The sequence below is a fragment of the Herpailurus yagouaroundi genome, unplaced genomic scaffold, assembly GCF_014898765.1.
Source record: "Herpailurus yagouaroundi ecotype Mexico unplaced genomic scaffold, PumYag 184, whole genome shotgun sequence".
Classification (NCBI taxonomy): Eukaryota; Metazoa; Chordata; class Mammalia; order Carnivora; family Felidae; genus Herpailurus; species Herpailurus yagouaroundi.
Genome location: NW_024412415.1, coordinates 16,244,393 through 16,259,407, shown reverse-complemented (window position 1 = coordinate 16,259,407; position 15,015 = coordinate 16,244,393). Strand labels below are relative to the sequence as shown.

Genomic DNA, 15,015 nt, shown 5'->3' with positions numbered 1-15,015 from the left:
AAAAAAAAAAAAAAAAAAAAAAAAAAAAAAAAGAAGGCAAGTAGAAACTTCTTTCCCTCCCTCCCTTGGTAGTAAGAAAAATTAATGACATAAATCGATTTATCTTATCATATAACCCTATCATTTGGATATCTGTCAGATGATAGTTCCTCAAATATTTCTTTTTTTGTCAAGAGCAATCAGCATAATGGAGCTTGCTGAGTGCCTCCCACAGACCGTGCACATTGCTAGGTTCTTTCGCGTCTATAAACCTTGGATATTCAGGAGGGCTTGGTTCTGAGACCTTTGAGAACCCTCAGATTCTTTTTTCTTTAAAGCTATTTTTTAATGTTTATTTATTTTGAGAGAGAGAGAGAGAGATTGACAGAGAACATGAGCAGGGGAGGGTCAGAGAGAGAGGGAGAGAGAGAATCCCAGGCAGGTACCACAATATCAACGCAGAGCCCGATGCAGGGCTTGAACTCACGAACCATGAGGTCATGACCTGAGCTAAAATCAAGAGTCAGACACTTAAACGACTGAGCCACCCAGATGCTCCGAGAATTCTCAGATTCTTAAATTCCACTGTAGTATGTAATTTTTCTGCTTTTATATTCTATAAGACAGAGATGATAATAATTAATAATAATAACAATAATGTTTTCCTCACAGAGTGGATATGGACATTCAATGAGCTCTTCCTTAAAATAAAACCAGCCATGGTGCCCTGAGCTGAGAACCAGAAAGGTTGCTGGGCTCATTTGCTAGCTAAGTGACTCCCTCTCTCTCTACAGTCTTGCAGCAAGATTAAAATCCTCACAAGGAAGACAAATTACTGCATGTTGTGGACCTTCTGTATTGTTTGCAAAAATAGTTACAGCTTCAGGTATTCTATCTGGGAGACATGCTAAATGTCTGCTGTACATGATCTTGCTTTTCATTTAATTATCTCAAGAACTCCATAGGTAAATACTATCATCGCTAATTTTTGAGATAAGAGCCCTGAAACTCAGAGAGATTAAAAACTTGTCCCACTTGCTCAGCTGATAAGTAGAAGAGTGAGGATTCGACCCCCCGCCTGTCTAAATACAAACTCTGCTTTCTCCTGTATTCATCAGCCATGTGAACTTGATTCCGTCCTGTAACATCTCTGAGCATTGCTATCCTCATCTGTAGACAGGAGTCACAATAACTTCAGAGAGGTTTTATGAGGAGCTGAAGGGACCACAGAAAGTTTTGTAAACTACAAATAGCAATGTAGACGGAAGGTGGCATTATTATTAGTATTACTATTCTGCTGACTTCCTTGTTGCAGAGTAATTTCCAGTTACTGAATATCTAATGGGATCTGATCTCTACCACTCCCCATGACACTGTCTGCCAGGCTTTTTAACAAGGAGCTATCAGATGTCGGTCACCTCAAGATTTCAAGAAGCAAAGGCACCAAAGACTGAGTGAATGAATGATGAGAAACCAAGATTTCTGTACGGTTGCTGAGGGGGCACACAGGATTCCCATAATCGTGTGGCCAGAATGAAATCCTATTCAACCCTCATTTGGATGATCAATCCTCCCACTCTGGGAGGCAGCCAGAGGGATGCTTTCCATTTTATAAATGGAAAAGAATCTTCCAGAGAGGCAATGTTAACCCAAGGTCACGAGAGCCATTGGCAACAGAATCAAGGCCGAAGTGACTAGCCTCTCACATAGGCCAGGACCTCTCTCTCTGGATTATGCCTTTAGAAACAAACTGTTGCCATTCCTAAGAAACTGAAAGTTCTTTATGTTCAGCAAGTTTTAAGTGGGGAGCAAACATATCTGTAAGCAAATTTGTACCTAGCTGAGGCTGAACATTCTCCTGTTGGTCTCTGTGGCCTCTGAATAAAGAGGTTGGTATTAGGTGAAAATGTGCTTTCATTACCTCCCTAGAAAATGAGAGGAGAGGGAGGTGTCCCAGGAGTGCACAAGGTGTTGTGAAGGGAGAATGTGGAATAGGCCTGAGAGTCAGGAGGAAGGACAGCCCCTTTGGCAGGAGCCCCTTCTTAGGAATGGCTATCACACACACACACACACACACACCACCACCACCACCACCACACCACACCTAGAAGCCTGGGGAATATGCCCAGAGAACTCAAGGAGAGGCCGACACTGGTAATCCTTTTTCCATTACAGAGCACAGTCAGTGAGTCCACCTTGATTGCCCTGCTGGCAGCAAGGAAGAACAAAATCCTAGAAATGAAAGCTTCTGAACCTGGGGCAGACGAGTCCTCCCTAAACGCCCGGCTCATTGCCTATGCCTCTGACCAGGTGAGTTGCCCAATACAGGCCAAACCTTGGGGTTAGGGCTTGGCTTCTGGAGTCTTAGCTCTTGAGTAATTTTTTTCTAGACATGAGTATGCTGGAGCTCAGGGCAGTGCAGGCCTTGGAGGTAGTCTCCAGGAACCGAAGGGGAAGACACACAAATGTTAGTTTTGATTTCTTTAGTCTGGCTTCAGCAGTATGTTTTTTGGCGGGAGGACAGGGGGCTGCTCATCCCAGGATGACACTGCTAACAGGTGTCCATGGTCCTAGGCTCACTCATCAGTAGAAAAAGCTGGTTTGATTTCTCTTGTGAAGATGAAATTTCTGCCTGTGGATGACAACTTCTCACTCCGAGGGGAAGCTCTTCAGAAAGCCATCAAAGAGGACAAGGAGAGGGGCTTGGTGCCTGTCTTTGTAAGTCAGAATGTGTTCTAAGCTTAGAATTTTAGAACCTGGAGGTGAGGAAGGAGTATGGGCAGAATTCAGGCAAGTAACCTGCTGCAAAGAAAAGCAGAGATGTTGTCAAATACAATGTTTTACAAATTATGAGTTATTGTTTGTTGGTGTGTTAGGAAATAAATTCTGTGGATCATAACCCACATAAGAAAAAATAAGTAGAATAGAGACTATCTGTAGCCAGAGTATGTATTGTTTGGTGAGACTTTTATTTCAAATACACACATATATATGTACTAGGTTGCTTTATAAAATATATTTCTCACTGTGGGTCTTGGTAAAGTGTAATGTGAAATACATACTGTTGAGGTGGGATGGGTGGGGTAGAGAATACCTGTGGTTAGAATCTTTGTTTCAGGCCAAATGTGTCACACGAGCCCACCCTCCCACGTTAACTTCCTTTATTTTCCTTCAGGTGTGTGCAACGCTGGGGACCACAGGGGTCTGTGCATTTGACTGCCTGTCAGAGCTGGGCCCCATCTGTAAGTGTCTGCCCTGTCTGGCTAGGAAAACAAGTAATGAACTTCAGAATGTTCCCTAGAGCAAGAACCCAAAACTAGCTCTGTGGAATGATCCTCCTTGGTCATTGCAGAGAGAGTAAGAAGAGCCACCACAGCTCACAAATGCCTTCTCCTAGGCAGTCAGGTCACAGCTTTTCCCAGTGGTGGGCGAGGGGTTAGAGAGCTGCTCCTCGACCCCTGCCCTGCATCCTGTCAGGAGACAACACTGGGAGGTCTCCAGGTTTTCTTGCCCTCTCAGTTGTATGCTGAAATCTACTCAAAGTAAGCTATATGCAAAACCCAGGGTAAATGAGGCACAGTGAAATATTTTCTCTTATAGGCTAAGGAAAGGAAAATGGTAGGCTAGGGGAAGCCATAGGAGAAGATAAAGGCAGAGAAGAGACCTAAAGCAGATTGTTTAAAGTCCCCAAGCAAGAAATCCACTAGGAAAGAGAGACGTCCCCTCTCTAAAGTTGGTGTTAGATGCGTTAACATCTGGGCTGGTGGGAAGTTAGTTTCTGTGCCAGGAACTTCTAGGTTGATGCCAAGAAGATGTCAACCCTCTGGCCAGTTAGAGAAAAAGGCCAGGTATGGTTCTGTGGACTTTCCCTTTAGGAGGCTCCACTCCCATTGATGTGCCCCCCTGCTCCCATCTCCACATCTCCAGCCATAGCGGACCATCCCTTCTTCTCTTCTCTTGAAGCCCACCAGCCCCTGCACAGGGAGAGAGATGCCTTTGAGCTGGCAGGTGGCAACCCCTACTCCCACCCCCAGTCCTGCCTCCCAGCCGGGTGACATTTGCTTCCCCAGGTGCCAGTGAGGGGCTGTGGCTCCACATCGATGCTGCCTACGCAGGCACTGCCTTCCTGTGCCCCGAGTTCCGGGGGTTTCTGAAGGGCATCGAGTATGCCGATTCCTTCACCTTTAATCCTTCCAAGTGGATGATGGTGCACTTTGACTGTACTGGGTTCTGGTGAGTGTGACAGCCAAGCTTCTAGCCCATGGGCAAGCCTTGCTTCCTCTGCAGAGGCCTCAGCCACTAATCCCATTTGGAAACCCACAGGGTCAAGGACAAGTACAAGCTGCAGCAGACCTTCAGCGTGAACCCCATCTACCTCAGGCATGCCAACTCGGGCATGGCCACTGACTTCATGGTGAGTGGCCAGGAATGGTGGCCTCTGAGATGGAAACTGGCTGCACCTGGCCCCAGAGGGTCTTTTTTATGTTGGCTCCTGTTTGAAATTAGCACACTGTGAGCCCATCCCATAATATACTGCTGTATGCCTTTGGTTTCTAAGTATATGCAATGAAACCCAGAAAATTGTTTAAAAGCCTAGAAAATGAGACCAACCTCTGAGGCAGTATGCACATTTCCTGAGTATGTGTGGCATTCCTTAATTCCCAGAAATGTCTTTTCTATCATGAGTGGATCAGTTCCCTTCTGTCTCCATCTTGGATAATCTTTTCTGCTTACTGCCCAGCATCGGGGAAGGGTGGAGAGTTTCCTTGGGTAGGGAAAGAGGATCCTTGCTTAAATCGCTTTTATCTCTTGTCCCCTCAGAGATAAGGTGGGAGGCTCCATGGGAGGTGATGGGGCACAGGGACCAAACTTCTTGAGCTCTGGACACCTCTGAGCAGTCCTGGCCATCCCAACTAGCTGTACCTTGCTCGGTCTCTTGAACCTGCCCACAGTTTCAGCCTGTACTGACTCTTGTGGAAACAATCTTTTCAGATTTACTCCTCAGTTTGAAGATAAGCCTTTCCTTTAATTGTAGGGAAGACAGAGATGTAAACCAGTTATATATCCTTGGCCAACGGGAGGCAGCAGAGCAGAGAGAGATGAGCTTGGTTTGAAATGCCATGCCAGCAGTGGGCCTTTGAGAAACTTAACGGCCCTCTCTGAGCTGTGGCTTCCTCATCTGTAAAATGGGCACACTGGCACGGATTTGATACGTTATCATGAGGCTGAAATGGGAATGTACATGTAGATCACTTAACACAGTACTGGGAATGTGCCAAATGCTCAATAAATGGTAGGGCTAATATTCCTAAAAACTCTTAAGCTGTAGAGATTTGCTATAGCAAAATGGTTAAGCATTTAGGTGCTAAAGGGTGATGGCCTGTGTTCCTCCTTATTCCTCCTTTTTCCTCCATTTGTTAACTTGTGTGGCCTTAGTCAAATGACTTAACTTCTCTCTCAGGGTTTCCTTATCTGTAAAATGAGGATGATGATAATATTGGCTTCTTAGGCTTGAATTAATGCAGTGAGGTGGAGAGAGCAATGCCTGATGTCTGTGAGATTTAGTTTGTAAAGAGATGGTTCTGTCTTGTCTCCTTGGGCAGCTGAGATGTGTTGCCCATTTAGTCCTAAATTAATAGCTCTGTCATCTCCTGATTTTTATTGGTTATTCTCCCTCAGGCCAGTTTACACTTCCTTTAGATTTTTGAGACTGTTGATTGCCATTGCAGGTAGTAAGCTTACAGACCCTGTAGAAGTTGATAAAAATAGACAAATAATGGTTCTTTCATCTCCATTGCCCTGTCTGGTAGGTTTTCAGAAAATTTTAATTAAAAAAATTTTTTTTCCCCCAGCATCCTAAGGGGCAGGTATCTTTAAGGGTAATTCTAAGTTGTTTCTTTCTTGAGTGTGAAATGGTGCCCATCCTCCTATAAGTGAATTTGGATAATAATTGTAGAGTATTATCTTACCTCGGCCCACTTTGGATCTCGTGTTACTTTTTTTGTTTTGTTTTGTCTGTTTGTTCACACCGGTATCTCAAGATGTTCCTGTGGTTCATTCCCATCAGTTTGGAGATTTAATGGTGCTCTCTCTCTTTCAGATAACTTATAAAAATATTGAATTAAACTTTTCTTAGCACTGGTTATTTATATTTCTTAGCCTTATTATTTATATTTCTACATCCAGAAGGTATTGCTGTATCCTTTTCCTTCCCCCACCTCTAACTGTATGGATTTAATTTTCAAGTCTCAAAGAAAGTCCTAGAAAATTGAAGCTTCTGTTTGTTGTGATCCTGGGAGTCTTCACCGCTGTTCTGACCCAAACTCCTTTTCACTCAGGTTGCTGTAGCTTTAAATTGAAGGCCAGCCATGTTTGAGATAAGCCAGAAACAGAGCACCTTCCTGGGAGAGAAGACTTAGGGACTTCATCCTTAGGCCCTGGCACCACCTAAAATTAGGGCTAGATTTTCTGACATCCAGCTCCCACTAGTGGATGGGGCATTATCTTCCTTTGGCAAGGGAGACCTGCAAAACCTTGCAAGGACACAGAGGAGGCTTGGGGATGTCTCGAGTTCAAGAAGATCCATGTCATTCTTTGTAAGTCCAAATTTCCTGCTCTAACAGAAAATATCAGCTAGAACCACCCTGCTGGGTCAGCATGGATTGGGTTTGGAATAATGGCCAGAGGAAAAACCGGGTATACGAAAGAGTATGAAGAAATAAAAATTAAAATAATCTCTGCCTCTCATTAAAAATTATTATTATTATTTTAACATTTATTTATTTTTGAGAGACAGAACGTGAATGGGGGAGGGGTAGAGAGGGAGACACACAGAATCCAAAGCAGGCTCCAGGCTCTGAGCTGTCAGCACAGAGCCCGATGCGGGTCTCGACCCCAAGAACTGGGAGATCATGACCTGAGCCGAAGTTGGATGCTCAACCAATGGAGACATCCAGGCACCCCTCTGCCTCTCATTTTAATTTGCTGGTGAGATAAAGCAGTCAATTGGCCATAACAATTTGAGAAACAATATTTTTAGAGAAGGCTCCTATTATCCATTCATCATTCTCCTAGAGTGTTTATCTAACAAGGGGTATAGAGTTGACTGCTTTCTCTGTCACAGAAATTTTGTCCTGTGTCCAGGTTATGATGCCCTTTTCTGGTGAATGAGTCCCCAAGCCAGTCCTCACCACTAGAATGTTTTGCTTAAAAAACAAAAGGCTTAGTATTTGATGTAGGAGAACCTTGTCCATCAACAAAGGGGGAATGTCCCCAAAGGGAGCGTGCCGGGTCAGGAAATAAGGGTGAACGGTGAAGGTGACTACAGTTTTGAGGATTTGGCAATCCTGTGGATGAGTAGATAAATACTCAGTGAGACAAATATTTATTTTTAGTCAACAGAAATTATGGTGAAGTATTCTGACATTTACTTTCTGACCATCGGAGGAAGAGGTCATTAGAAACCACCTTACTCATCAGGTTAACTTCCAATGTTTTCCAAACCCACTCGTCTGTTTTCAGATCTGCGAAATCAGTTTGAAATTGGCTTGGTAATGTTTAGATCTATGGTGTTCCCCGAACCTTGAACTTTGAGCTCTGTTGAATTGGTCACCAGGAACAAAGGGTCAATTTTGGTTAAACAGAGGCTGAAATGTGGATGTTCATTTCAAATCTGAAAGCTGGAGTGATGCCTCTTGTGGGCACAGGGGTGTCACAGGATGAAGTCAGAACAAGACAGAGAGGTTAAATACTGAGTATCTTGGTCCTAGGCAGAAATCCTGCTGTGATTTGTAGCTCACGTTTTTATCATCTAAAAAGCCAACACTTGCTGACAACTTCCTGCGAGGCTCTTTGCATTGGTTCTTTTCCTGCCTTCGGAAGTGCTGTCCATTCTCTGTCTCACCAGGAGCCAGTGAGGCAGCAATGCCCAAGGTCACAGATAGTAACTGGCAGAGCTGGAGGAGAAACCCAGGTCTGTGGGGCTCTTGCATCCCAGCTCTTGACCACTATACTTTACATTTTACAGGGGGGAATAGAAATAGAACTTTATTCTCTGCACTTCAAGAAACTTAGATTCTTTTAGAGAAAACATGTATTGCCCCTATCTTGAATTTCAGCCTGAGATGAAATGTTTAAAGCAGCGTTTGAAGGAAAATGCCTTCTCCTTTGTTCAGGGCCATGGACTTGGTTTCCACTTGTCCTGCTCTTGGACAAGGGTAACTACTGGCCACCTTCACCATGACTTGGTCACATGACAGGGCAGCCTTGGGATAATTTGCCTTAGCTTCTCCTTAGCAACAGCTTTGGGAGTCATGGTGACACTTTCTGTCCCTGGAGGTCTGGGCAGGCAGGGGATGATAAATCTGAGGAGTGCATGAGGGAGCAGTGCCCTTGCCTCTAACCATGAGCACTGTGTTCCTTTGTTCTAGCACTGGCAGATCCCCCTGAGCCGGCGGTTTCGTTCTATTAAACTCTGGTTCGTGATTCGGTCCTTTGGGGTGAAGAATCTTCAAGCACACGTCAGACATGTATGTAGTCTTGCTATGTGTCCTCATGGGGAGGAAGGCTGGTTTCTGCCCAGAGGACCTGTGGTGTTGGCTCAGGTGTCTGAGCCTGTTCTTGGACTCCTGAGACTTGATTATTTAGGGTAGCCATTTCTTTGTTAGAGGGACACTGAGCAGAACATGACACCAAGGGCTATCTGCTGTCTGTCCCCTTGAATAAGTGTCTCATTATTCCTTCTGCTATCATCAAGCACCTGGGAGTGATGCTCCCAGTGCCTGGTTTGTAGAGAGAGAAAGAGAAAATAAATCACAGGGCAGCTAGTGTGTCTACGGTAGGAGTATATCCTTTTAAGAATTTTCCGATTATCACAGCAGTCTGAAAATTTGAGTCCCTATTATGGTTACACCTGAGACATGGCTCTTCTGGCTGTGAGAGGTAGACCTACCAAGTCTGGAACAAACATCTCTGCATCGTGTCAGTAGGTATTTACTGAAAGTCTATTTGGTACAATTTATTTTGACTCAATTCGAAAACAGCAACAAAAAAATCATTGTGCTAGAAACAAGACCCAGAGGTGAGACAGGCATTGTCTCTCTGTCATATTCTTCATGAAAGGGGTGGGACTTCACTGAGAACTTTGGCCAGCAGTGTTTTTCTCTCATTTCTCTGAGTGCCTATGAGTAAGACAAAGCCGTTGGTAAAAGCCACGGCATTAGATAAATCCAAAGACATTGTCTTTATTACTCTGTCCTTCTACCTTTCCTTTAGGAATTCCATCTTCATTAAGTAAACACAAAACCAAATAAGATGGTTGAAGCAGTAACAAAGACTTGTTTACTGTTGGTAATTTTACATTTGTAATAAATGTCAAGGTATTTGTCAACTGGACATTTATCAATGAGTGACTGTCACCTAGGATATTGAGGGATGTTAGGCACTTTGTACTCTAAATCCTCAGACCCATGATTGGAGGTAGTGGCTGAGGAATGAAGATGGTGGAGGTTACAAGGCATCAGGAAAACTCTTAGGACTGGGTATTCAATGTGTAGGTGCTGGTCAACTCCCCTGATGCTCCCCTTACATGTTAAAGCTCTGAATTCCCATCAGCTCCCCCACACTCCTAGGCCTGGCTTTCAAGGACCTGGTTATCAGCCTTTATTTTAGCTCAGGCTTCTCAATGACCCATTTCAGCTGTATCCTCAGCCTGCCTCTGCACCTTCACCTTCACTTTGCCCTCCTGGATTGCTCTCTCTTCTCTATATGTTAGTAATGGTTTAGGTTCCATTTCTCCCAGGAGCTTTCCTGACTATTCCATCTGTCCCAGTCACTGCTTCCTTGTCATTCCTAAGATCACCTATTCAAGCGCACTTACAAAACTGGGCTCAAAGATTACCAATGTCCCACAACAGTAAGAGGTGGAACTAAAACAGAGTTGTTTGATGTGAGTTAATTTTATTTCTTCAACTTGACTGTGCTCACAATTATGACTTGCATAGCATCTTAAATTTTAAAAATACCTTATAGTGTTTTATTAGATTCTTACAACAATGCTTGGGGTGGTCACCCAGACCGGCCCCATACTGCCCTGCTCAAGAGTGGAAGGTCTTCTCTCTTCACAATTTTGGGCTATCTTCTACTATGTGAGCTCTTGAAGGTTATAGAAAACCAAGTTGTGTATCCCTCTGTAATACAGTAATGCTTTAGAAAATGGAATCTGGGTTTGGTGTTTTAGTTCTACCTACTGTTTGGTGATCTTAGACAATTTACTTAAACGTTCTGTGTTTGGCTTTCTAATTTATAAAATGGGAAATGGTAATACCTCTCTCAGTGGTTTATGGTGATGATTAAATGAGATAATACATATACAGACCTTATTTATAGTACAGGGCCTAATGCTCAGCTAACAGTTGATGAATATTTTTTTCTTCCCTTCCTCCTCCTTCTCCTACTTCCTCTTCCTTCTCTCCCTTCCTCCTCCATTTCCCCCTTCTTCTAATGACAACATATCATTGTCATCATCATCATCACCAATCATTTACTGTCACCTAGAATTGGTATTAGTAAACTTTTTCTGTAAAAGACACTAAATATTTTTGGCCTTGTAGGCCATACTGTTTCTGTTGCAACTACTCAACTCTGCCATTTTAGCCCAAAAGCCACCATAGACAATACATAAACAAAGGGGCATGGCTATGTTTCAGCAAAGCTTTATTTACAAAAACAGGTTGGGGGATGCTGTATTTGGCCTGGGACTATAGTTTGCCCACCCTTGACCTAGAGTGGTTCAGGACACTGGGAGCAGCAGGTTTTTTATTCGTCCATAAAGGTGGTTTCTGGTGCAGGGATGCTGTGTGGTTTCCCTTTTCCCTTGGCCCCTGTTTCTATCTTGTTGCGAACAGCTTATGTTGTAGGAAGCAGCAGAGCATGGTGGGAGGAGCATGTGCTTGGTGACCAGGAGACCTGCATTCTGCCACTTGTACCTTGGGGAAGTCATTTTCTGTCAGCCCCTCCTAGGAAAATGAAGAAGTTGGACAAAGATGACTTCTAGGTCTCTTTGCTCAGAAGTGTCAGCTTCATGGTCCTTACCTAGCCTGACTCTAGGTCTGTACCTGAGATGTCTTAATGGTACTCATGTAGAGTTAAGAAACATTTACTTGGTAAGAAACATTTAATTGGTAGGGCAGGTGGGTGGAAGTTGGCCTGGAGGGGAAGGAGATATGGGGAGAATCCTGGCGAAATTAGAACATGAATTGCAAAAGTATAAAATAGAAAACATTTAGAAGGGTGCCTTCTCTCAGAGCTTTAGGGCTTGAAAATGAAAAGTTCTTGGGCAGTGATTGGAGACCATTTTAAATAGACTACACAGTGGTCTCTCCCAGAAAGAAAGGGGTCTGGATGAGGTTTGCAGCAACTTGCTTCAACATGGTCAAAGATGTGCTTAGCTGAATTTTTTGAGTTCTCTTGAAATCAAGTATCAAGTCCGAAAACCAGGTGATTCAATGAGAACCAGGTGATAGCAATTACTTAGCAAATATTTTATTGAGATCCTTCCGGATGCTTGAAGAAATTTTTTAAAATGAAAGAAAAGTTAAGACCTGCCCTTGTTTGGTTAATAATCCTAGGTTAAAAAAAAAAAAAGGAAACAAAAAAAAAATGACATAAACTTCAATGAAAGGTTAATATGGTACAAAGCTTTCCATTTTTTTATTGTGGTAAAATACACATAACATAAAAATTTCACTTTAACCATTTTTAAGTGTACAATTCAGTAACATTAAGTACACACACAATGTGTGCAACCATCATTACTATTTCTAGAACTTCTTCCATCATCTCAAATAGAAATTCTATACTTGATAAACTGGTTCAGTTTTCTGTGATGTATGTGGGGAGGATATGTAAAAATATGTACCCTGTGTAATATAAAAAAAAAAGTGGGGGAAATGAAATAGCATTTGAGGTATAAGATTTGAAAAGGTTTGAGAGGTGAGGGAAAGATGTAGGCTTAGGGTGAGGGCACAGCTGTTGACAGTCCCATGGTGCCTCTACATACCGTAAAAACAAGGATGTCTTCCTTTGGGCAGATGCAGCTGGTACACGAGGTACGTGGCTGGGAATGCAGAGAATAGGTTGGGTTTTTGCCCTCGCTTGCCACCTCAACCAGTCAAAAAGCTGTGAAACCAAGATATGAGGCCAGATTGCATTGATGCCTTCTTGTTCTGGGGGCGAGTTGAAAAAGAGCCCTCAGAAGTGATTTCTTGAGATGAATCTGATGTTACAAGTAATAGGGAGCCAATGGAGGTTTTCTAGCTTGGACTATAAACAAAATCAAATGGAGAAGAAACTCAGGCAGAAGACTTTCACAACTCTGCAGTTCAAAGGTGTCACTGGTGTAAACCCGTTTAGCAGAATGAAAGTTTATGCGGAACTGTCCCTTGTCTGATTATTAAACTCTGTTCTCTACTTACACTTCTAGGGAACTGAAATGGCAAAATATTTTGAATCTCTGGTCAGAAATGACCCTTTCTTTGAAATTCCTGCCAAGAGGCACCTTGGCCTGGTGGTTTTTCGTCTAAAGGTAATGCCATCTTCTGTGGCTTATGATTAATAGTATTGGCTGGTTAGCCTCTTGGAAATATAAATGCTGGGCTTCTGGGGATGCTTATTGGGGATGTAATATAGACTTCACTTTCTTTATTTTTCAAACAGGGTCCTAATTGTCTCACAGAAAGTGTATTAAAGGAATTAGCTAGAGATGGTCGTCTCTTCCTCATTCCGGCCACTATCCAGGACAAACTGATTATTCGTTTCACTGTGACATCCCAGTTCACCACCAGAGATGACATCCTGAGAGACTGGAATCTCATTCGAGATGCTGCCACTCTTATCATGAGTCAGCACTGTACTTCCCAACCTAGCCCTCAGGTTGGGAACCTCATCTCCCAAACCATGGGACCCAGAGCCTTGGCCAATGGGATGTCCCTTCAGTCTGTCAGTGGGGCTGGATATGACCCAGCCCAGGCCAGGAAGATCATCAAGCAGCCTCAACATGTGGAAGCCAGTCCTGTGAGAAAGGAAGACAGCTGCCATCTTGAAACCCTGCTGGACCCACTTGACGATGACTGCTTTTCAGAAGAGGCCCCGGATGTCACCAAGCACAAGCTGTCCTCCTTCCTGTTCAATTATTTGTCCGTGCAAAATAAGAAGAAGGCAGTGCGTTCCTTCAGTTGCAACAGCATGCCTGTGAGTGCTCAGAAGCCACTGCCCACAGATGGCTCTGTGAAGGGCTCTTCTAGGGCCAGAATCTTCTCTAGGTTTCCAGAAGAAATGATGATGCTAAAGAAAAGTGCCTTCAAAAAACTAATCAAGTTTTACAGTGTCCCCAGCTTTCCCGAATGCAGCTCTCAGTGTGGGCTCCAGTTGCCCTGTTGCCCTCTGCAGGCAATGGTTTAGATAAGGGTTTTCGGCCAGAACCCAAGAATGTGTTTCAGGGAGTCTCTGAACTCCTTAAAATTGTGTGCTGAATTTGTGTGCTTATTATGTGTATGTGCATTCTTCTTAAGAGAGCCTATAATTTTATCAGATTCTCACAGAGTTTCATGACCTACAACAGGATACAAATGGGGAGTTTAAGCCAGCATGGTACAGAATGTTCTAGCAGTCTGGTCAGAGAGAAAGGACCCAAGGTAGTGTACTGACAGGCAGCTTCTGTGGTTCAGCTTGTGATATGAAATATAACATAGAAATAAATTGTACTTGTCTTTAAAAAAAATATCCTGTGTGACTTAATTGACCATTGAAACATTGATTAATTAATAAGAGATTATCCTGGAGCCTAAATGCATGTACTTATGGATTCTACTTTGCAGGATGCTAAAGATTTGGATTTAACTGTGAAAAAATGACTTTGGAGGAGCCCTTGGTATGAGGAAGGCAGGTAGTTTGAGTCAGGCACTGTGACTTCCAGTTGACAAATGAGGAAACTAAGGCTCTGGGTCACAAAAGCTTGTAAGTGGGGAAAGCCAGGTCTCCTTGTCTTCAATAATGCCCATGCCATTTCCACCATACCGTGCTGTTCAGGCTTGTACTTGATCAGAAGCTTCCAGTCTAGCAGGCCCCCGGTCCTTCAGTACACTTAAATGTTCCCTCTGTAGGTTTGGAATTTGTACATTTTCTCTTCTTCTGGACGCTGTAGTCAAATAAAAGTTGTGCTCACAGGCAACCTGACTATGGTTAATTTATATGCCAAGAACCATTTTCTTTCCATATGAGATAGCTCTGAAATTGGTTATTTTAACAGCATAAATGGTAAACAAACAAAGCTGGATACTAGTTAAAGTGGTAAGGACAGATTTTAATCAGTAATATGCTATTGCAATAGGGAAAAGAGTCCAAGATAAACTGGACTCAACTTTGATTTATACAGAGGTGACTGGGCATTTTAAAGGGAGAATGAGGGGTAGAGAAGGAGGCAAGTAGGGAGTTGGTAGAGTCAGGAAACTGAAAAATGACAAAAGGCAAGAAGACAGCATTGGTTCATGTGAAATCCATCTGGGTTTGCTAACTGGTATGCATTGAAGTTAGACTCCTACCCTCCCACAGAGGCTGGGAGACAGAGGCCCATCTTGGCCTTGTGGCCAAGGTCGACAAGATGGCTTGGAGGAACCTGGCAGGAGTCTGGTCAAGGAGATAGTCTTTGTCAAGAGTGCAGTTTCATGTTGACATTTCCTTCCAGTGATCATTCTAGTCAGCTTTCCTTGAAGGTCTGACCTGACTTCCTAAATAGAGGCTTGGAAAACTCTATCACGCTAGTGCTCATCTCATCTCTTGGTCCAGAGCAGGCACCCACTAAATGCCTATTGAGTGGATGTGCAAATGAGTAACACATTAACAAATCATCTGTTAGGTAGGTCACTGTACTTGGTTAATCTTATTCATTTTTATAGTGATTCTCATTAGCTTCCATTTCAGATGCTGACATTTCTTAGTTTTATCCCCAAATTATTTGGGAGCCTATAGCATCCTATCTAT

General features: G+C 43.3%; 1 protein-coding gene across 2 annotated transcripts in view; it reads left to right on the top strand.

Annotated features, from left to right (window-relative positions):
- Positions 1-14,206, top strand: part of HDC (histidine decarboxylase) — a 23,169-nt gene extending 8,963 nt beyond the window's left edge. For both annotated transcript variants that reach the window (XM_040492665.1, XM_040492666.1), the window contains exons 5-12: positions 2,155-2,289; positions 2,554-2,697; positions 3,155-3,221; positions 4,050-4,212; positions 4,303-4,393; positions 8,409-8,507; positions 12,461-12,562; positions 12,694-14,206. In XM_040492665.1, coding sequence (XP_040348599.1) covers positions 2,155-2,289; positions 2,554-2,697; positions 3,155-3,221; positions 4,050-4,212; positions 4,303-4,393; positions 8,409-8,507; positions 12,461-12,562; positions 12,694-13,437 — 1,545 coding nt within the window. In that variant the 3' untranslated portion in view covers positions 13,438-14,206. The remainder of the gene's footprint in view (positions 1-2,154; positions 2,290-2,553; positions 2,698-3,154; positions 3,222-4,049; positions 4,213-4,302; positions 4,394-8,408; positions 8,508-12,460; positions 12,563-12,693) is intronic.
- Positions 14,207-15,015: the final 809 nt, after the last annotated feature.